The sequence below is a fragment of the Sinocyclocheilus rhinocerous genome, unplaced genomic scaffold (assembly GCF_001515625.1).
Source record: "Sinocyclocheilus rhinocerous isolate Xijiao unplaced genomic scaffold, SAMN03320098_v1.1 scaffold1121, whole genome shotgun sequence".
Lineage (NCBI taxonomy): Eukaryota > Metazoa > Chordata > Actinopteri > Cypriniformes > Cyprinidae > Sinocyclocheilus > Sinocyclocheilus rhinocerous.
The window spans coordinates 508,103-523,195 of NW_015670367.1; the positions used below are offsets into that span (position 1 = coordinate 508,103).

Genomic DNA, 15,093 nt, shown 5'->3' on the forward strand with positions numbered 1-15,093 from the left:
ATAAAAATATCTGCATGAAACTCCTCTAACTTTATTAAAAGTAAAATTATATTTTATAAGCTTTTTAAAATTTTTTATTAAAACGACAGAATAAGGACAAGTAGAATAAGAAATATAAGTTACCAATCAAATTAAATCAGTATTAACAAAATTAATTTGTAGAGGTGGCTCAGAACACAAAAGTGGCTTGGTGTACTTTCAGACATTTAATGAGGCTCAGAAGTGGAATGAGTGCAATTAAATCCATAAATTCATGATGATATTAATGTTTTAAATATAAAATTTTGAATATAGAAATATTAAATGATTTAAATAACTGAAAAGATACTTTAAAAATGAAACTAAAACTGCCAGCAGGTGGCGGCAAGTCTTATTTTTATCACTGAATCATTCATTCAATTGATTCATTCGAACGGCTGATTCATTCAGGAATGAATGAAGTGACTGTATTTATGAATGGGTAATCATGAATCACTGACTCACTAGATTCGTTTAAAAACGCAGTTCATTCATAAACGAAACACCGCTGTGTTTGTATGGAGATGCGCAGCGGCTCCGCTGTGTCTTTGTTTTAACCTATTTTCGACGACGAAATAGAGCAAAATCAGACAATAGTGTTATAGTCAGACAATGTAAGTCACTTATTATTAACTTCTTGTTTATTGAATTGTATTGTATTAAATCAGTTATCACATTTACAAACTCCCTTAAAAATCATTAAAAGCTGTCACTCATCTTAGTTCATCTCGATCTCACATTTATAATCAACGAAGCTCTCTACACTGCGCAATGAATCTCTTATTTACACCCTGTCTACACTTTGCTTATGAAAGGATTCGTGAGATATGTCTGTGATGCATTACTCAATGCTGCAAAAACACGTAGAAACCTTTGAAGCTCCCCTGAGCGATCACAATCACAAGTATGATGATGATTGGGTCAGTCGCACTGGTGCTCCTAAAAAAATTTTCATAGTCGCACGCAGTAGTTTTCAGTCGCAAATGCGACTGAAATGGTCGCACTGTAGAGCTCTGCTGTGTTTGGGCCCCCCTGGATGAGCGAACATAGGCACGTGCCTAGAATGCCTATGCGTAAATCCGGCCCTGTCTACAGCTTTTGAGAGAGCTCTGTTGAATTTGCATAATTGCTACTCACGTCAGCACATGTATGGGCTAAGTTTATGTATGTGCAACAGCTCAAGCTAATTCAAGCTAGTTTTTTAATAGAGCTTCTAAAGGCTTAATTGTGTTTTAAGACATGCCAGTAAACTGCTATAGATGCAATTTTTATAAAATCCTGGATCTTCAGAAAAGCTTGTATTTGTAAAGTACTGCAGTCTCTGAGGGGGTGACTAATTTTGATTGCAACTGTATGATATGACAATAGTAAGGCCTGTAGATAGGGAGTATGTGTTATTTAAGAAAAATATAATTATATTTTCAGAATGACTTTTTTTTTTTTCAAACGTAGTCTGTGGGGTAAAACGCCCCCAGGGGGCGTGGCTTAATTACTGTAGCTACTCTGTCCTGAACATCAAATCCTTTGTTTTCCATCAGATGTATTTTAACGAGTTGGTTGAATAAAAATATTTGGACTTTATATTTAAAAATTACCTCAAGTTAGCATCAGGTAGCTTGTTAGCAAGCCAGTTAGCATCAGCTAACAATATTTTTCAAATAGGCTATTATAATTTTGTAATTCATAATTATTGATTATATTCTTCTTAATTTTAAGCTAAAAGTGCCTGTACTCTGATTTTGCTGTAAATGTATAAAGCAAATTGCTTTCAGACAGGTACAAATTAAATTTTTTTTAAAAATCTAATAACATAAAAACTCTGGACATTTTTGATACGTGGTTTATAATTTATGTCATTGTCACTAAAACTATGATAACTGGACACATTTAACTTTTGTTTCACAGAAAAAAAAAATCTATTGATTTTTTTAATCAGAAAAAATACCACACATTTTTTCTTTTCAAATCATGTTTTTATTCCTAATATTAGATGTAGATACACAAGTCAACAAACAAGTCTTTTTCTTGTTTAGATCAGTAATGAAAAATGCTTCACAGCACACTTGCCCCCAAGTGGCGGGGTTTAATATTACAGACGAGAAACTCAGCAGGAATAGGCTGCAGTTTTAAAAGAGGTGCAGTTGCAACAGTAGTAGTATTAATAATAGTAATATTAATAATGACTTTTATAATAATAATAATAACAATAATAACAACAGATAATAGTAGTGATATTAACAACTCAGATTTAAAATCAAGAATGGAATCAATATTCTTTAATAAATGGAATCAATTTTAAATGGTTTTGGTTGGATTATTTTTTGAAGATGCATTACAATGTTGTAAATATAATACTATTTGATGAGGGGGAAAAAAAATCTGCTTAAAAAAATCCCAGATTTTATCAAATCTAATGCTTAGTACTTTGAGGCCACACTCACTTTTACTGAGAGATGAGTTTCCTCCCATTGAATTCACTGTATTCATGTATTGCAATATAATTACATTTCATTTCCCCTACAATTTTCCACACCAGTCCTTTGGAAACAGACTCAATTTTCTAGATTCTCTTATGTGCCAACTAGCAAAGCAAACTGGGTTAAAACCAATCACACTGGATAGTGTAAAATGTGAGAGAAAGAAAAGAAAGTAAAAGTTTTCAGATAAAGTAACTCTGATCAAAAGAATAGAAAAAAATCAACAGCACAAATGATAGACTAATCCAAAGCAACACATTGGCTTATTTCAGGAAGCAATTCAGCACACAGTCCCAAACTGCATGTGCAGGCTCAGACTAAATGACAGTATTCTGTGTGAACAAAAGCACTGGTCTACAACGAAATAATTGTACCGCGGTGTTTTTATCCTTGAGGATGGCGAACATTAGATCAATCCAGAGAATAATGTTTCATAACGGTGATTCCAAGCTCCTAATTTCTTACTCTGAGTGAGTCACAGGTTCATGTCACTGAATGGAGTGGAAAATGAGTTTCAGTGGCATTGTCCAATCACTGAAAACTGGAAAGAGGCTGCTTGTGGATTGGACAAGGTTCAGTAGAGAGTCTGCATCATTTTCCTTCACATCACAGCTTTCGGTTTACAGTGTCTTACAAGTCTTTTTCTTGTTTAGATCAGTAATGAAAAATGCTTCACAGCACACTTGCCCCCAAGTGGCGGGGTTTAATATTACAGACGAGAAACTCAGCAGGAATAGGCTGCAGTTTTAAAAGAGGTGCAGTTGCAACAGTAGTAGTATTAATAATAGTAATATTAATAATGACTTTTATAATAATAATAATAACAATAATAACAACAGATAATAGTAGTGATATTAACAACTCAGATTTAAAATCAAGAATGGAATCAATATTCTTTAATAAATGGAATCAATTTTAAATGGTTTTGGTTGGATTATTTTTTGAAGATGCATTACAATGTTGTAAATATAATACTATTTGATGAGGGGGAAAAAAAATCTGCTTAAAAAAATCCCAGATTTTATCAAATCTAATGCTTAGTACTTTGAGGCCACACTCACTTTTACTGAGAGATGAGTTTCCTCCCATTGAATTCACTGTATTCATGTATTGCAATATAATTACATTTCATTTCCCCTACAATTTTCCACACCAGTCCTTTGGAAACAGACTCAATTTTCTAGATTCTCTTATGTGCCAACTAGCAAAGCAAACTGGGTTAAAACCAATCACACTGGATAGTGTAAAATGTGAGAGAAAGAAAAGAAAGTAAAAGTTTTCAGATAAAGTAACTCTGATCAAAAGAATAGAAAAAAATCAACAGCACAAATGATAGACTAATCCAAAGCAACACATTGGCTTATTTCAGGAAGCAATTCAGCACACAGTCCCAAACTGCATGTGCAGGCTCAGACTAAATGACAGTATTCTGTGTGAACAAAAGCACTGGTCTACAACGAAATAATTGTACCGCGGTGTTTTTATCCTTGAGGATGGCGAACATTAGATCAATCCAGAGAATAATGTTTCATAACGGTGATTCCAAGCTCCTAATTTCTTACTCTGAGTGAGTCACAGGTTCATGTCACTGAATGGAGTGGAAAATGAGTTTCAGTGGCATTGTCCAATCACTGAAAACTGGAAAGAGGCTGCTTGTGGATTGGACAAGGTTCAGTAGAGAGTCTGCATCATTTTCCTTCACATCACAGCTTTCGGTTTACAGTGTCTTCGTGTAGACCCCCTTAAATGCATCTCCAAAGGAAATGGCGAGATGAATGACATAAGAGTGGACATGGCTCAATACTCCACACACCTCAGAGGAAGGGGCTTCATTGCATGACTCACGCTAATATTAACACAGCAAGGCAAGCTTTCTCACAATCATATGAGGCTGAAAAATCTTTATCCTACAAAAATACTGTTTTCATGCCACAGTGGGTACACTTGTTACCAATACATCATGCATTTAACTGCAAAAGTATGTCTGAAATCCTGTCTTCTACGTTGCTATTGATTCTGCCTCTGTGTATGCAACTTATGGGACAGGAGGGAGTCTCCCGGTGGCCGCAAGTATAAAACCTACAATTATATAAGTATGTGGTAAAAATTTCACATTCCTCCAAGGAAGATAATTTATAGTAACTTGTGATGTACAAATAAAGGGAACAGATCCTCTCAATCAACATGAGCAGGGGAAAAATTGTTGATTTGGTCCATAGTAAGAATACCTCAATAATTTTGTTTCTCGTTCAGAGTTGAAGCACATTCACAACCGATATACCTGAAAGCACACACATACACTCACACACACCTAAAAATACAGCATCAACCTCAAGAGCATCACTGACACTAACCCAACTTCAGCCGTCAGAGGTTCATCCCTGTAAAATATTTAAAGTATAGGGTTACGAGACAGAAGAGCATGCGCGCGTGTCCGCCCGTGTGTGAATGGTAAAACTGACGCCTGAGAATATATTCCGATAGGAAACTTGGTCAACTACATATTCAACTCAAAGTAACAAGAAAGAAAAAAAATGCCCGTCCTCAAATTCTTTGTTTGTTGACGCAAGTTTAATGTTGGCTTGTGCAAGTGATTCTTGTGTTGTGTCTGTTTGCTTTCGAGCAATTGTAAAACCAAAGTCCAAACCACAGCATCACACCTCAATTTCAATCTTCACAACAAACACTTTTCTGGTCTAAGAAGAGAACAGGATAAAGTGGTTAAAGGAACATGATGAGCTAAAGAAACAAACCACACAATAAGAACGCATACTCTATCTCTTAATGGAAATGAAAGAGAGAATAGAAAGATAAAATAAAAAATAAAACCATCATAAATATAATATAAAGAATATAATTTTTTCTTTAACTTTCAAGCTGAAAAAAAAAACTACTTGGAAAAAAAAAAATCACCTGTCAAATCTGGAAAAATGAAAAGGAAAGAAAATCTTCAGTCAGAAGAGCGTGTAGATGAAAGGAAAAAAGACAAGCACAAAAGGATTCTTTCTGCTTTGACCTCTCTGAACATGAGATCATACCAAACTATACTTACAATTTCTTTAAATATTCAACTTTAAACTGACTCAAAAATGCAACAGCAAATAAACAATATTAATAATAGCAATAACAATTAAAACTTTAGTTATAAGTATAATACCAAAAAAAAAGAAAAAAAAAGAAAAGGATCGCAGTCCTTCACAAAGAAAGTGAGAGGTTGAAGTTAAGACAGATAAAGGAAATCATCTGGGGAAACAGACAAAATAGCAATCTCGGTCATTACAGTAGAGAAACGCCATCTAACCCAAATATAAAATTATTTTTGGGGAAAAAGTTAAAAAGGAAGCCAGTCAAATTGAAAGGTACGAGCTGAACTTTCAGGATGGATCTTGGTCTGGGAGCTGGTCTTGGTCAGGGACTCCCTCAGTTCAGAGCTCACCGTCCGGCCAAAAGTGGCATTTAAACAAGGAGGTGAGACTGAACAAGATCCATGTGTGAAATGAGACGAATTAAAAAAAAAAATGTGTGTGGAAAAAAAGAAAGGGCAAAAACAATGCATCACAATGTGACATGAGAGTTTTCTTTGCCTTTTCTAACTTGATCAGTTTCTTTTGAGTGTTGACAAACTCCCATCTCTTGCTTGGCTCCCTGTTGAGATCTGTGATGTATTTGGGTGCTTATTTCTTCTTGCCAAAGAAACTGAAACGCTTCTCGCGGTCTCTCTCTTTGCCGTCTTTGTTGCGCATGGTCACGCCTCCTGCCTCACCCGAGCTGGGAGACATAGGTGGCATGGTCATCGCCCGACTCAGACCTCGTGTGGCACCCGGCGAACGCTCAGTGGACGACAGGGATGATAGGATTGCTTGAATCCATGAACTCATCTCAGCCTGAGGGAGTGAATGATTGCGTCACGATATGACAGGAGGCTCTTTTTCTAAAACTTAACATAAGAGAATGACCTAGAAACATCCTTTGCAAAACTTACCTCATCCTTTGCTTGGAACAAGAACTCTTTTCCATCCCCAAGCCTTTAAAAATAAAAAACATTGTGTCACATGCTAAGAACTTCATTCTTTTCTTATGTATTTGCAGTTTCATAAATACTGATTAAAATCTACTAATTTCTCCCCTCATCTCTTTCTCACCTAAGTTTAAATACATGTTTTCTCTTCTTGTAGTCGTGGGCAACCTCACAGACAGCCTCGCTGAGGCTGATGAGAACCTCTCCGTGGTAGGGGATTCCATTCGCGGCACTCTTGTTGTCCTTATAGAAGCCCAGACTGCTTTTACGTAAAACGCAATATACATTCTGCCACGATCTACAAATGCACAGAGAGAAAAACACACCCTTTACACAATTATCCTGATTAGGTTCTCTCAATCATTCCTTTTATAATTTATCTGCTTCCTGTGTCACCTGGTGGCTGCTTTTTTGTTGTGTGATTCCATCTCCTGTTTCCTGCAAAGGATGCCCTCCATGGCTTCTGTGGTACCCTCTGCTCCTCCTCGCCCTGGCAGTGTTGCTGAAGGGTCTTGGTGTGATGCTGAGTCCAGACCGCTGTCACGGCCCGGACCATTAACAGATTCGGATTCTGATCCCTGGTTGAGCGAAACATGCTGCAGTTAGGAGACGTCACAATAATGCACTGTTTCTATTCGTTAAAGCATTTTTTTTTTTTTTCACTGTTATATTTGATTTATTTTAACTCTTCAAACTGTTCATTAAACAAAATACACTCACATATATACTAAATGTTTAAATGTTTTGGGTTGGTAAGATTTTTTTAATGTTTTTGAAAGTCTCTTATGCTCACCAAGACTGCATTTATTTAATCAAAACTACAATGACATTATGAAATATTATAACAATTTAAAATAATTTTTCTATTTGAATATATTTTAAAATCTAATATTAAAGCTGAATTGTGAGCAATCATTCTAATCTGCTAATTTGGTGCTCAAGAAACTTTTCTTGTATATTATTAATGTTGAAAACAGTTGTTTCTGCTTAATATTTTTGTGTAAGATGTGATATTTCTTTTTCAGGATGAATAGAAAGTTCAAAAGAAAGCATTTATTTGAAATACAAATCTTTTAACAATGTGAAAGTCTTTACTGTCACTTTTGGTCAATTTAATGAATAAAAGAATACACGCATTAATTTCTTTAGAAAAAAATCTTACTGACCCCATATAATACATGTTAATCTCACTATTTTCATAAATTAACCTATACCTAATTTTTTTTTCTGTGACAAATTTTTGAGATATAATTCCTGACTGATCACAAACAAATATTCCTTGCTGATAATTTTATATTACCAATGAGCAGATCTGAATCAAAATATTCAAACTCAGTAAGCACAATATGTACATGCACACAAAGGAAAGCGAAGGCACACTCAAAGACATTAAGTAAAAACAGAGACTATAAACACACACACACACACACACACACACACACACACAAGACCAGAATGGGAGGGGACACATGGGGGGCAGTATGGACAAGCCTGGGGTATGTGGGGGTAATATTGAAATAACACTGCTACAAAGACACATCTGCCTAAAAATAGTTAGTCAAACTAATTTCATATCCTAAGCCAAATAAGTAAATACAAATGTTAGGAAAAAATTGTTGCCTTGGAATAAAGCAAAATCCGACGAAACTGAAGGAAATAAAGAAACAGTGTTTAATGTGAGTTGGATTAGTAGGGAATTGTGATGCACCCAAACACTATACATACATAATGTAAGTTAAGGGTCCCTGACAACAAACAGCTAAACAACAGCATTACACAGAACAACAAAGACGCCTTTTAACATCATAAAGTAGAAATTTGTATGTGATAAAGTGCATCGCAAACACTGATGTTAAAGCTCAGGCCTAAGAAATAAAAAAATATTACACGTTCAACATTACACTAACCAAATACATACAAAGAAAAGCACAAGACTGATCCACTGAAAGCAATAGGAAGCAGCAGAGCTGTGACTTTGCCCTCTAGCAGGTGTGGTATAGCTGCCGACATGCTGCAAGGCTGCTGGGTTGTTAAGCACAAGCAGCGATGGGGCAGCGATGCTACACTACGGCTACAGGCTGGCGCTACGGGGTTAGTACTCACACGCTCCTGTGCCTTGTGGGGTTTAGGCACAAGTTTAGAAACTGGGTTAGACTGAGGATTACTCTCTGGTTTAGGTTCAGGTTTCTTGAGTTCAGATACAGAGACCGATAATGACTGCAGATAAGAGACGTCACAAGAATGTGTGTTAACATGTGAGTGTGTTAGAACTGGCACTTGTGTGTGTTGAAATATTGTTCTGACAAATAAAAGGACATCCACACAGTATGAAAACGTACTGATTGTTTTGTTAGACACTCGTTTTGTTGTGACATTCTCCCACACTCAAAGAGACTCAAAAGTTTACAGCAGAACATTAATATGAACATAAATAATTGAGAGGAACAAGGAAACAAGACACTGAACACACAACAAGACTGAACAGTTGAGACCAGGACTGTGACATGTGTCTTGACATGAATTTTAAAGGGGACATCGGATGCAAAATTCACTTTTACATGGTGTTTGCATATAAATGTGTCTTAGCAGTGTGTGGACACAACCACCCTACAATGATTCATTCACTACTTTTTTTTTAATCCCCAAAAAACCTAAACAGTCTCAATAATCAAGCCATTTTGATTTTCTGAGCAATATGATGTCATACTGCTCAGGCCCCGCCCACGACCACTGACGGACTGTCCTGTATTAGCATATTCCCGCCCTCAGCCAGTTGTACGTTGTCGGCCATTTTCTCCACGCTCGAGCAGCTGTAGCGACAACAATGTCTCGTAAGCAATGCAGGTGTTTTGTAGTTGTAAATGTGAACATAAGACTCTCCTTTTTCTCCCGACATCAGAGCCACTGAGGACGCAGTGGATTAGTTTTGTTTTTGGTAATGGTAATGCACCGAATAAACCTAAATTCGTTTATGTCTGCACAAATCATTTTACTCCAGACTGCTTTCTGAATGAGAGACAATTCAAGGCAGGTTTTGCTAAAAAGTTAAAACTCAAGGATGGATCAGTACCCACTGTTCGTGATCCAGCTGCACCTCCAGAAGAAGTCAGTCTCGCACATTATATTTTTAATGATTATTTGCTAATCGCCCTTCCTCTTCCACGGAAGAGAGGGGTGGGGTGAGCAGAGCTCATTATCATTTAAAGAGACATGCACTGAAACGGGTCGATGTGTACAGAGCTGTTTTTGATAAGGTAAAAAGAGTGTTGTTTTACACGACCATTGAGGAATTTTAACTAAAGTATGTTGCAGACTTGTGGAAAATGGGCATCCGATGTCCCCTTTTAAAACTGTGTCTGTATACTTACTAACATATAACGTAAACGTGTATGAAGTGAATGCATATTTGGATCTATTATGGATAGAGAATTTAATATAAGCACAGTGTGGAGCGTATCTGACCTGTGATGTGTCCTGGTCACTGTAGACACCATTGACAGATACTGACTGGTTCAATGTAGTCTGGTCCAGACTCGTTCTTAAAGAGAAGCCAACGTACATAAACAGAAAGTTACAACCAAAAGTATCTTTTTGCCACACCTGGCAATAAAAATGTGGCTGTTTAGCCTAAATCAACAGTGTGATTTAATGTATTTACTAATAAAATAAGAAAAAAAAAAAAAAAAAAAACTTAAATAGATTTAAATAGATTTCAAACCATTTGAAATTTGGGGGATGGAATTTTTTTTAAAAAATGTTTTTGAAGTTTTTACTTGATCAAAAATACAGTAAAAGCATTAAGGTCACACTTTATTTTAAGATCCAATTCTCACTATTAACAAACCATTAACTACGACTTTTGCTTCAATAAAATCCTAAATTGCTGCTTATTAATAGTTAGTTGTTAAGTTTAGGCATTGGGTAGGATTAGGGATGTAGAATATGGTCATGCAGAATATGTGCTTTATAATTACTAATAAACAGCCAATATAGTAATAATAGGCATGCTAATAAGCAACTAGTTAATAGTGAAAATTGGTCCCTATACTAAAGTGCTACCAACATTAATATTGTGAAATACTATTACAATTTAAAATAATTGTTTTAGATTTGAATAGTTTTTAATATTTTATATTATTTATTTTAATATTTTAAATATTATTAAAAATTATTCCTGTGATGGCAAAGCTGAATGGCTCAGCATCATTACTCCAGCCTTCAGTATAATATGATCCTTCAGAAATCATTGTAACATGCTGGTTTGAACAAGACAAGAAACATTTATTTAAGTGCTGCGTACTATTTTTGTGGAAAATTGTGATATATAGAACGTTTAAATTAAGAGAATTTATTTGATATTGAAATATTTTGTGACACTATAAATGTCTTTACTGCCACTTTAATGCATCCTTGCTGAATAAAAAATCCCCAAACTTTCAAATGGTAATGGTTTTATTTCATTTCCAAAGACCATTTCTACTTGCTTAGTGCTTGTTTAGTGTCTTTCATACTGGAAAAAAGGATAGTTGAGTAGAATAGTACAGTCTATTTTTTTTACCTTGCAGCAGAATCGTTCATCTCAGACTGTACTACCTCTTCCACGGGGGGAGGTGTGGGTGGTCGTCGGGCCCTCTCTTCCTCTTCCCTTATTCTTTGAATTTCCTGTTCCTCCAGCTGACAGAGAATAACATGAGAGAGCATTATTAAATTAGTAAAAAATGGCAGATTCTATAAATGATGCTAGCATTATTTTACAAATCCTGCACTTTTGTTGGTGTAAGTGTGTATTTAACAAACCGTGGTGAGTTTCTCTAGCTGTGTGAAACGATCTTCCCAGCCTGCTGCCAGCTTTTCAAAGGCTTCGTGGCGTTTGATAAGACTCTCAACTTCATCTACGTTAGAGCCCAATTCTGCTGCCCTGACCAGTGGCTCCTGTCCAGCCAGCCACGACTCGGCCATAGACGCATCCCTGCTGAACTGTAACACCTCCAGAACTAACATACACACACACACACACACACACACACACAGAAACAGAGGAATACAAAGTATGAGGAATCACATAAAAGTGAGGATGTGTCACATGGTCAAACAATTTCATAATATAAGTATATAATATATAACAGTTATATCAAAACTGCCACCTTTGACGTAAATCTCATTATCATGCCACCAGCCACAGAAACAAGCTTCCTCCCACATACTCACCGATCTGTAAGTGGTCCATTTTCTCTTGCCACTTCTGATTAATTTCAGTGCGTTTGGCCTGAAGCTGGTCCAATTTCTCTTGAATCTAGAAATCACAGACATCCAATTACCTCACAGTATGTGAGTGGGTGCATGTGGGTTTCCTTGGCTAACATGCAGTGATTAAAATGTGTGTGTATGTGTTATCTTGCCTGGAGCAGACATGTGCATGTTCTTTGGTGTGTATATGATGCGGACAGACCTCATCTGAAGCATAGTGGTTGTTGTTGGTGAGGGTGTGTCCCATTTCACTGCATGCAGTAAAGCTGTTCGCTCTAGTCTCTATCTCAGACTTAATATCCTGATGGTTGGCGATGACCAGACCAGCTGAGGAGACATCCCTACAACAAAACAGGGCATATATGACTCTCATCAGTTGTAGACTTACTCTTGTAATTCCTTCTTAAACCAATTACTAATAACTTTACTTGTACAGTTGTGAGGCATTTTTATATTGTTGTGTGTACTTAAATGTATGACTTCTCAGTGTGTCACTGTATATACACTAAGTGATATACTGAAGTAATATAGCACAATATTACTGTTTTTACTGTATAGCTGATCAAATGCAGTCTTGGTGAGCATAAGAGACTTCTAAAACATTTAGAAACCTTACCGACCCCAATGTATGTTTGATTTTGACTTCACAATGTATGCTTGAATGTACCTTGGGCTGTCATGTGACTGGATCTGCAAGCTGATTCCTTCCATCCACAGCATGAGGTCTCTGACCATGTTTAAGTATCTGAACTTCTCCACTGTGTCCAGTAGGAGCAGCCGTCTGGCTTGAGTGGCAGACTGAAGCCCCTCCCAGGCCTCTGTGATTGCACGCTCGTGGCGATGGATATCATCAGCTTTCTCTCCAGCGTACGCTTTCTGCAGACGTGCAGCATCATCCTGAACCTGTGTGACCTGCAACGAGGAGTCAAAGAATGTTTCATCTTTTGACACAATTAAAATCAAGCCATCAGAAAATGTAAAACATATATGTAAAAAGGTTAAATGAAGGCTCTCACCTGCCCGCTGAGTGCCTGCACATCATGCTCATACGCCGTATGCTGTCTAAGCAAGTGCTGGACAGTGTTCAAGTCCCGTCCGAGTTCGGCCCCTGCTAGTGTCTCCTTCTTCTCCCGTATGAGCCCCAGAGCTTCCCGTGCGTCCTGGTGGAAGCGGTGCAGCTCGTATGAGGCGGCAAGCATCTGTGTGCGCGTGTCAATGAGCTCCAGCAGGTCAGCCCAGGCCTCATTGAGCCCGTCCTTCCACTCAGCCACACTGGCGTTTTCTGGATGACCAGACTCAATAAGTTCATCTGCCTGAGCGTTCACTGCATCCACACGCTCCTGGCCAATTGTGCTGGTGTCCCGCGCAAACTCTCGGAACTTGTCACGCAACATCTGAAGGGTTGAGAGAGAACATCCAGAATTCTAGATTGCATGGTATAATCTTTAAAGAATGTTTAAAGAAACAGTATTCACGTAAGATGATCAATCGAATGAAGTTTTTGTAATTCGAGTAGTGAAGATTCTGGAAATGAGAAGGAAAAGTGGATTTCATACCATCACATGTTCATAGTCTTGTCCGAGTTCGTGAGACCCAGCGACAACCTCTCTTTCGGCGATCCACTGCTCTAAATCATCTACCTCTCTCTTCAGCTGGGTCAGTCTCAGTCTCTCCTGCAGTTTGCCCCTCCTCTCTTCTGCCAGATCCTTCAACCCTGCGTACAGTTTATCCACCTGGGCCTGCCTCAGAGTAATTCTTTCACTACAAAAGGGAGAAAGAAAAGGGATTATACCAACATGTCAAATGCTTTATTTGACAGTCCAGAGATCCTACTATGCCCCTCACCTCTCTGGGTGTTCACTATTCACCATAAGTCTGCTGCTATTGGCCAGCTGATGGATGGTTTGAGCGTAGTCCTCTAGAGCCTGCTCCAGAATCTGGTGTTTCTTCACCATCACCAAAGCACTCTGCTCATCCTACAACAACCATTATAAAAACTTTAAGCACTGTATACGTAAACACATCGAAAACAGCAAAGCACTTTAGCAAAGTACTTAAGTAAACTCATCAGAACTATAACATAGACTAGCTCTTTAAATAGCTGTTACAAACACCTACATAGTACAGTCTTACTGACCTTCGCCTTTTCCTCTGACATCATATGAAGCTCTTGTTCTCCCATCCAGGCCTCAGCCTCTGCAGCATCTGTGTAAAACTGCTGCGCTCGGTTAGCCGCTTCTAGCCTCACATTCCTCTTTTCCGTCTCAGAAATCAAAAGGGCCCACAATTCCCTCAGCTCCTCCAGACGCCCATCAAGAGCCGCTCTTCTCTCCCTGTCCATCTCTGAATCCTTCCCAGGGGACATGGTCCTACCATGAGCCTGGATGTCATCTATACGGGGCTGATGGCCCTGAATCTCCTTTTGCAGAGTCTGGGAGAGATCAATCAGGCAGCGAAAAAGAAAGTGGAAAAGGTTACTGAGAGGATCAAAAGTAAACACTTTTTTTATAGCTTCAAAAACACAGATTGAGTGATTGATTACCTGATTCTTTTTGATGAGCAGCTGGACACTGGGCAGATCTTTACCGTGGTCTGTGGATGTGGCGAGAGGCATCCTCTCCTTCACCCATAACTTTAGACAAAAACATAATTACTTTCAGAATCCTGTTTAACCATTTTTGCAAATGAATATTGCGCATATGTATAAAATTGATGTAGAATTTAATTTGAAACAATTTTTACTCAGCAATTGCTATTAAATTTCACAAATATTTCCAAAAGAAACGTCAAGTAACACATTCAATTAAACATGCAATTTTGAAATAGAAAGACCGAGGAAGTAATTTCTATGTAAAATGTGCTTTGAAACTTTGAAAAATCTTAAAAAAAAATTTTTTTTATACAGTGTAGCAGTTTTTGCATGTGATTTACAATTTCATCCTCAAGGTCTCTGTTGAACTGATGAGCTTCTTTTGAAGCAAGAAGACGCTGCCTCCGCTGTCTTAGAGGGTCCTGCAGTTTAGAGAAGCTGTCTGTCACCCGTCTCTGCTGCCCATCCACCTCCATTATCCCAGAATCCTCTTGGGCCAAGGCCAGAGCCTGTGACTGCAGAGACTGGACCTCTTTCTCACGCACCTCCATCTGATGCTCCAGCATCTGAGACACGCACAGGTACAGGGTCACATAGGGGGTCATTAGGTTTAAAATATATCTGCTTACACAGAATAAAACATATTTCACATTTTTTCCTGGAACTGTTCAACAACCAAATGTTCCTGTGAGTCCCACAGACTACAAGATGGTTTGATTTCACACTAAAGTGGTCTGTCTCGA

At 37.7% G+C, this 15,093-nt stretch overlaps 1 protein-coding gene across 8 annotated transcripts in view; it reads right to left on the minus strand.

Moving 5' to 3' along the window:
* Positions 1 to 6,011: 6,011 nt before the first annotated feature.
* Positions 6,012 to 15,093, minus strand: part of LOC107734132 (spectrin beta chain, non-erythrocytic 1-like) — an 81,987-nt gene continuing 72,905 nt past the window's right edge. For 4 of the 8 annotated variants that reach the window (XM_016545986.1, XM_016545989.1, XM_016545988.1 and 1 more), the window contains 18 exons: positions 14,692 to 14,916; positions 14,303 to 14,392; positions 13,898 to 14,191; positions 13,606 to 13,736; positions 13,317 to 13,521; positions 12,777 to 13,154; positions 12,428 to 12,672; positions 11,963 to 12,101; positions 11,722 to 11,806; positions 11,311 to 11,507; positions 11,072 to 11,187; positions 9,976 to 10,051; positions 8,617 to 8,730; positions 8,134 to 8,160; positions 6,910 to 7,091; positions 6,638 to 6,811; positions 6,478 to 6,520; positions 6,012 to 6,379 (listed from right to left, as the gene is read on the minus strand). In XM_016545986.1, the coding sequence (XP_016401472.1) occupies positions 6,170 to 6,379; positions 6,478 to 6,520; positions 6,638 to 6,811; positions 6,910 to 7,091; positions 8,134 to 8,160; positions 8,617 to 8,730; positions 9,976 to 10,051; positions 11,072 to 11,187; positions 11,311 to 11,507; positions 11,722 to 11,806; positions 11,963 to 12,101; positions 12,428 to 12,672; positions 12,777 to 13,154; positions 13,317 to 13,521; positions 13,606 to 13,736; positions 13,898 to 14,191; positions 14,303 to 14,392; positions 14,692 to 14,916 (2,931 nt within the window). In that variant the 3' untranslated portion in view covers positions 6,012 to 6,169. Of the gene's footprint in view, positions 6,380 to 6,477; positions 6,521 to 6,637; positions 6,812 to 6,909; positions 7,092 to 8,133; positions 8,161 to 8,616; positions 8,731 to 9,975; positions 10,052 to 11,071; positions 11,188 to 11,310; positions 11,508 to 11,721; positions 11,807 to 11,912; positions 12,102 to 12,427; positions 12,673 to 12,776; positions 13,155 to 13,316; positions 13,522 to 13,605; positions 13,737 to 13,897; positions 14,192 to 14,302; positions 14,393 to 14,691; positions 14,917 to 15,093 lie in introns of those variants that run through there. The other 4 variants (XM_016545991.1, XM_016545992.1, XM_016545987.1 and 1 more) reach the window with 3 other exon arrangements.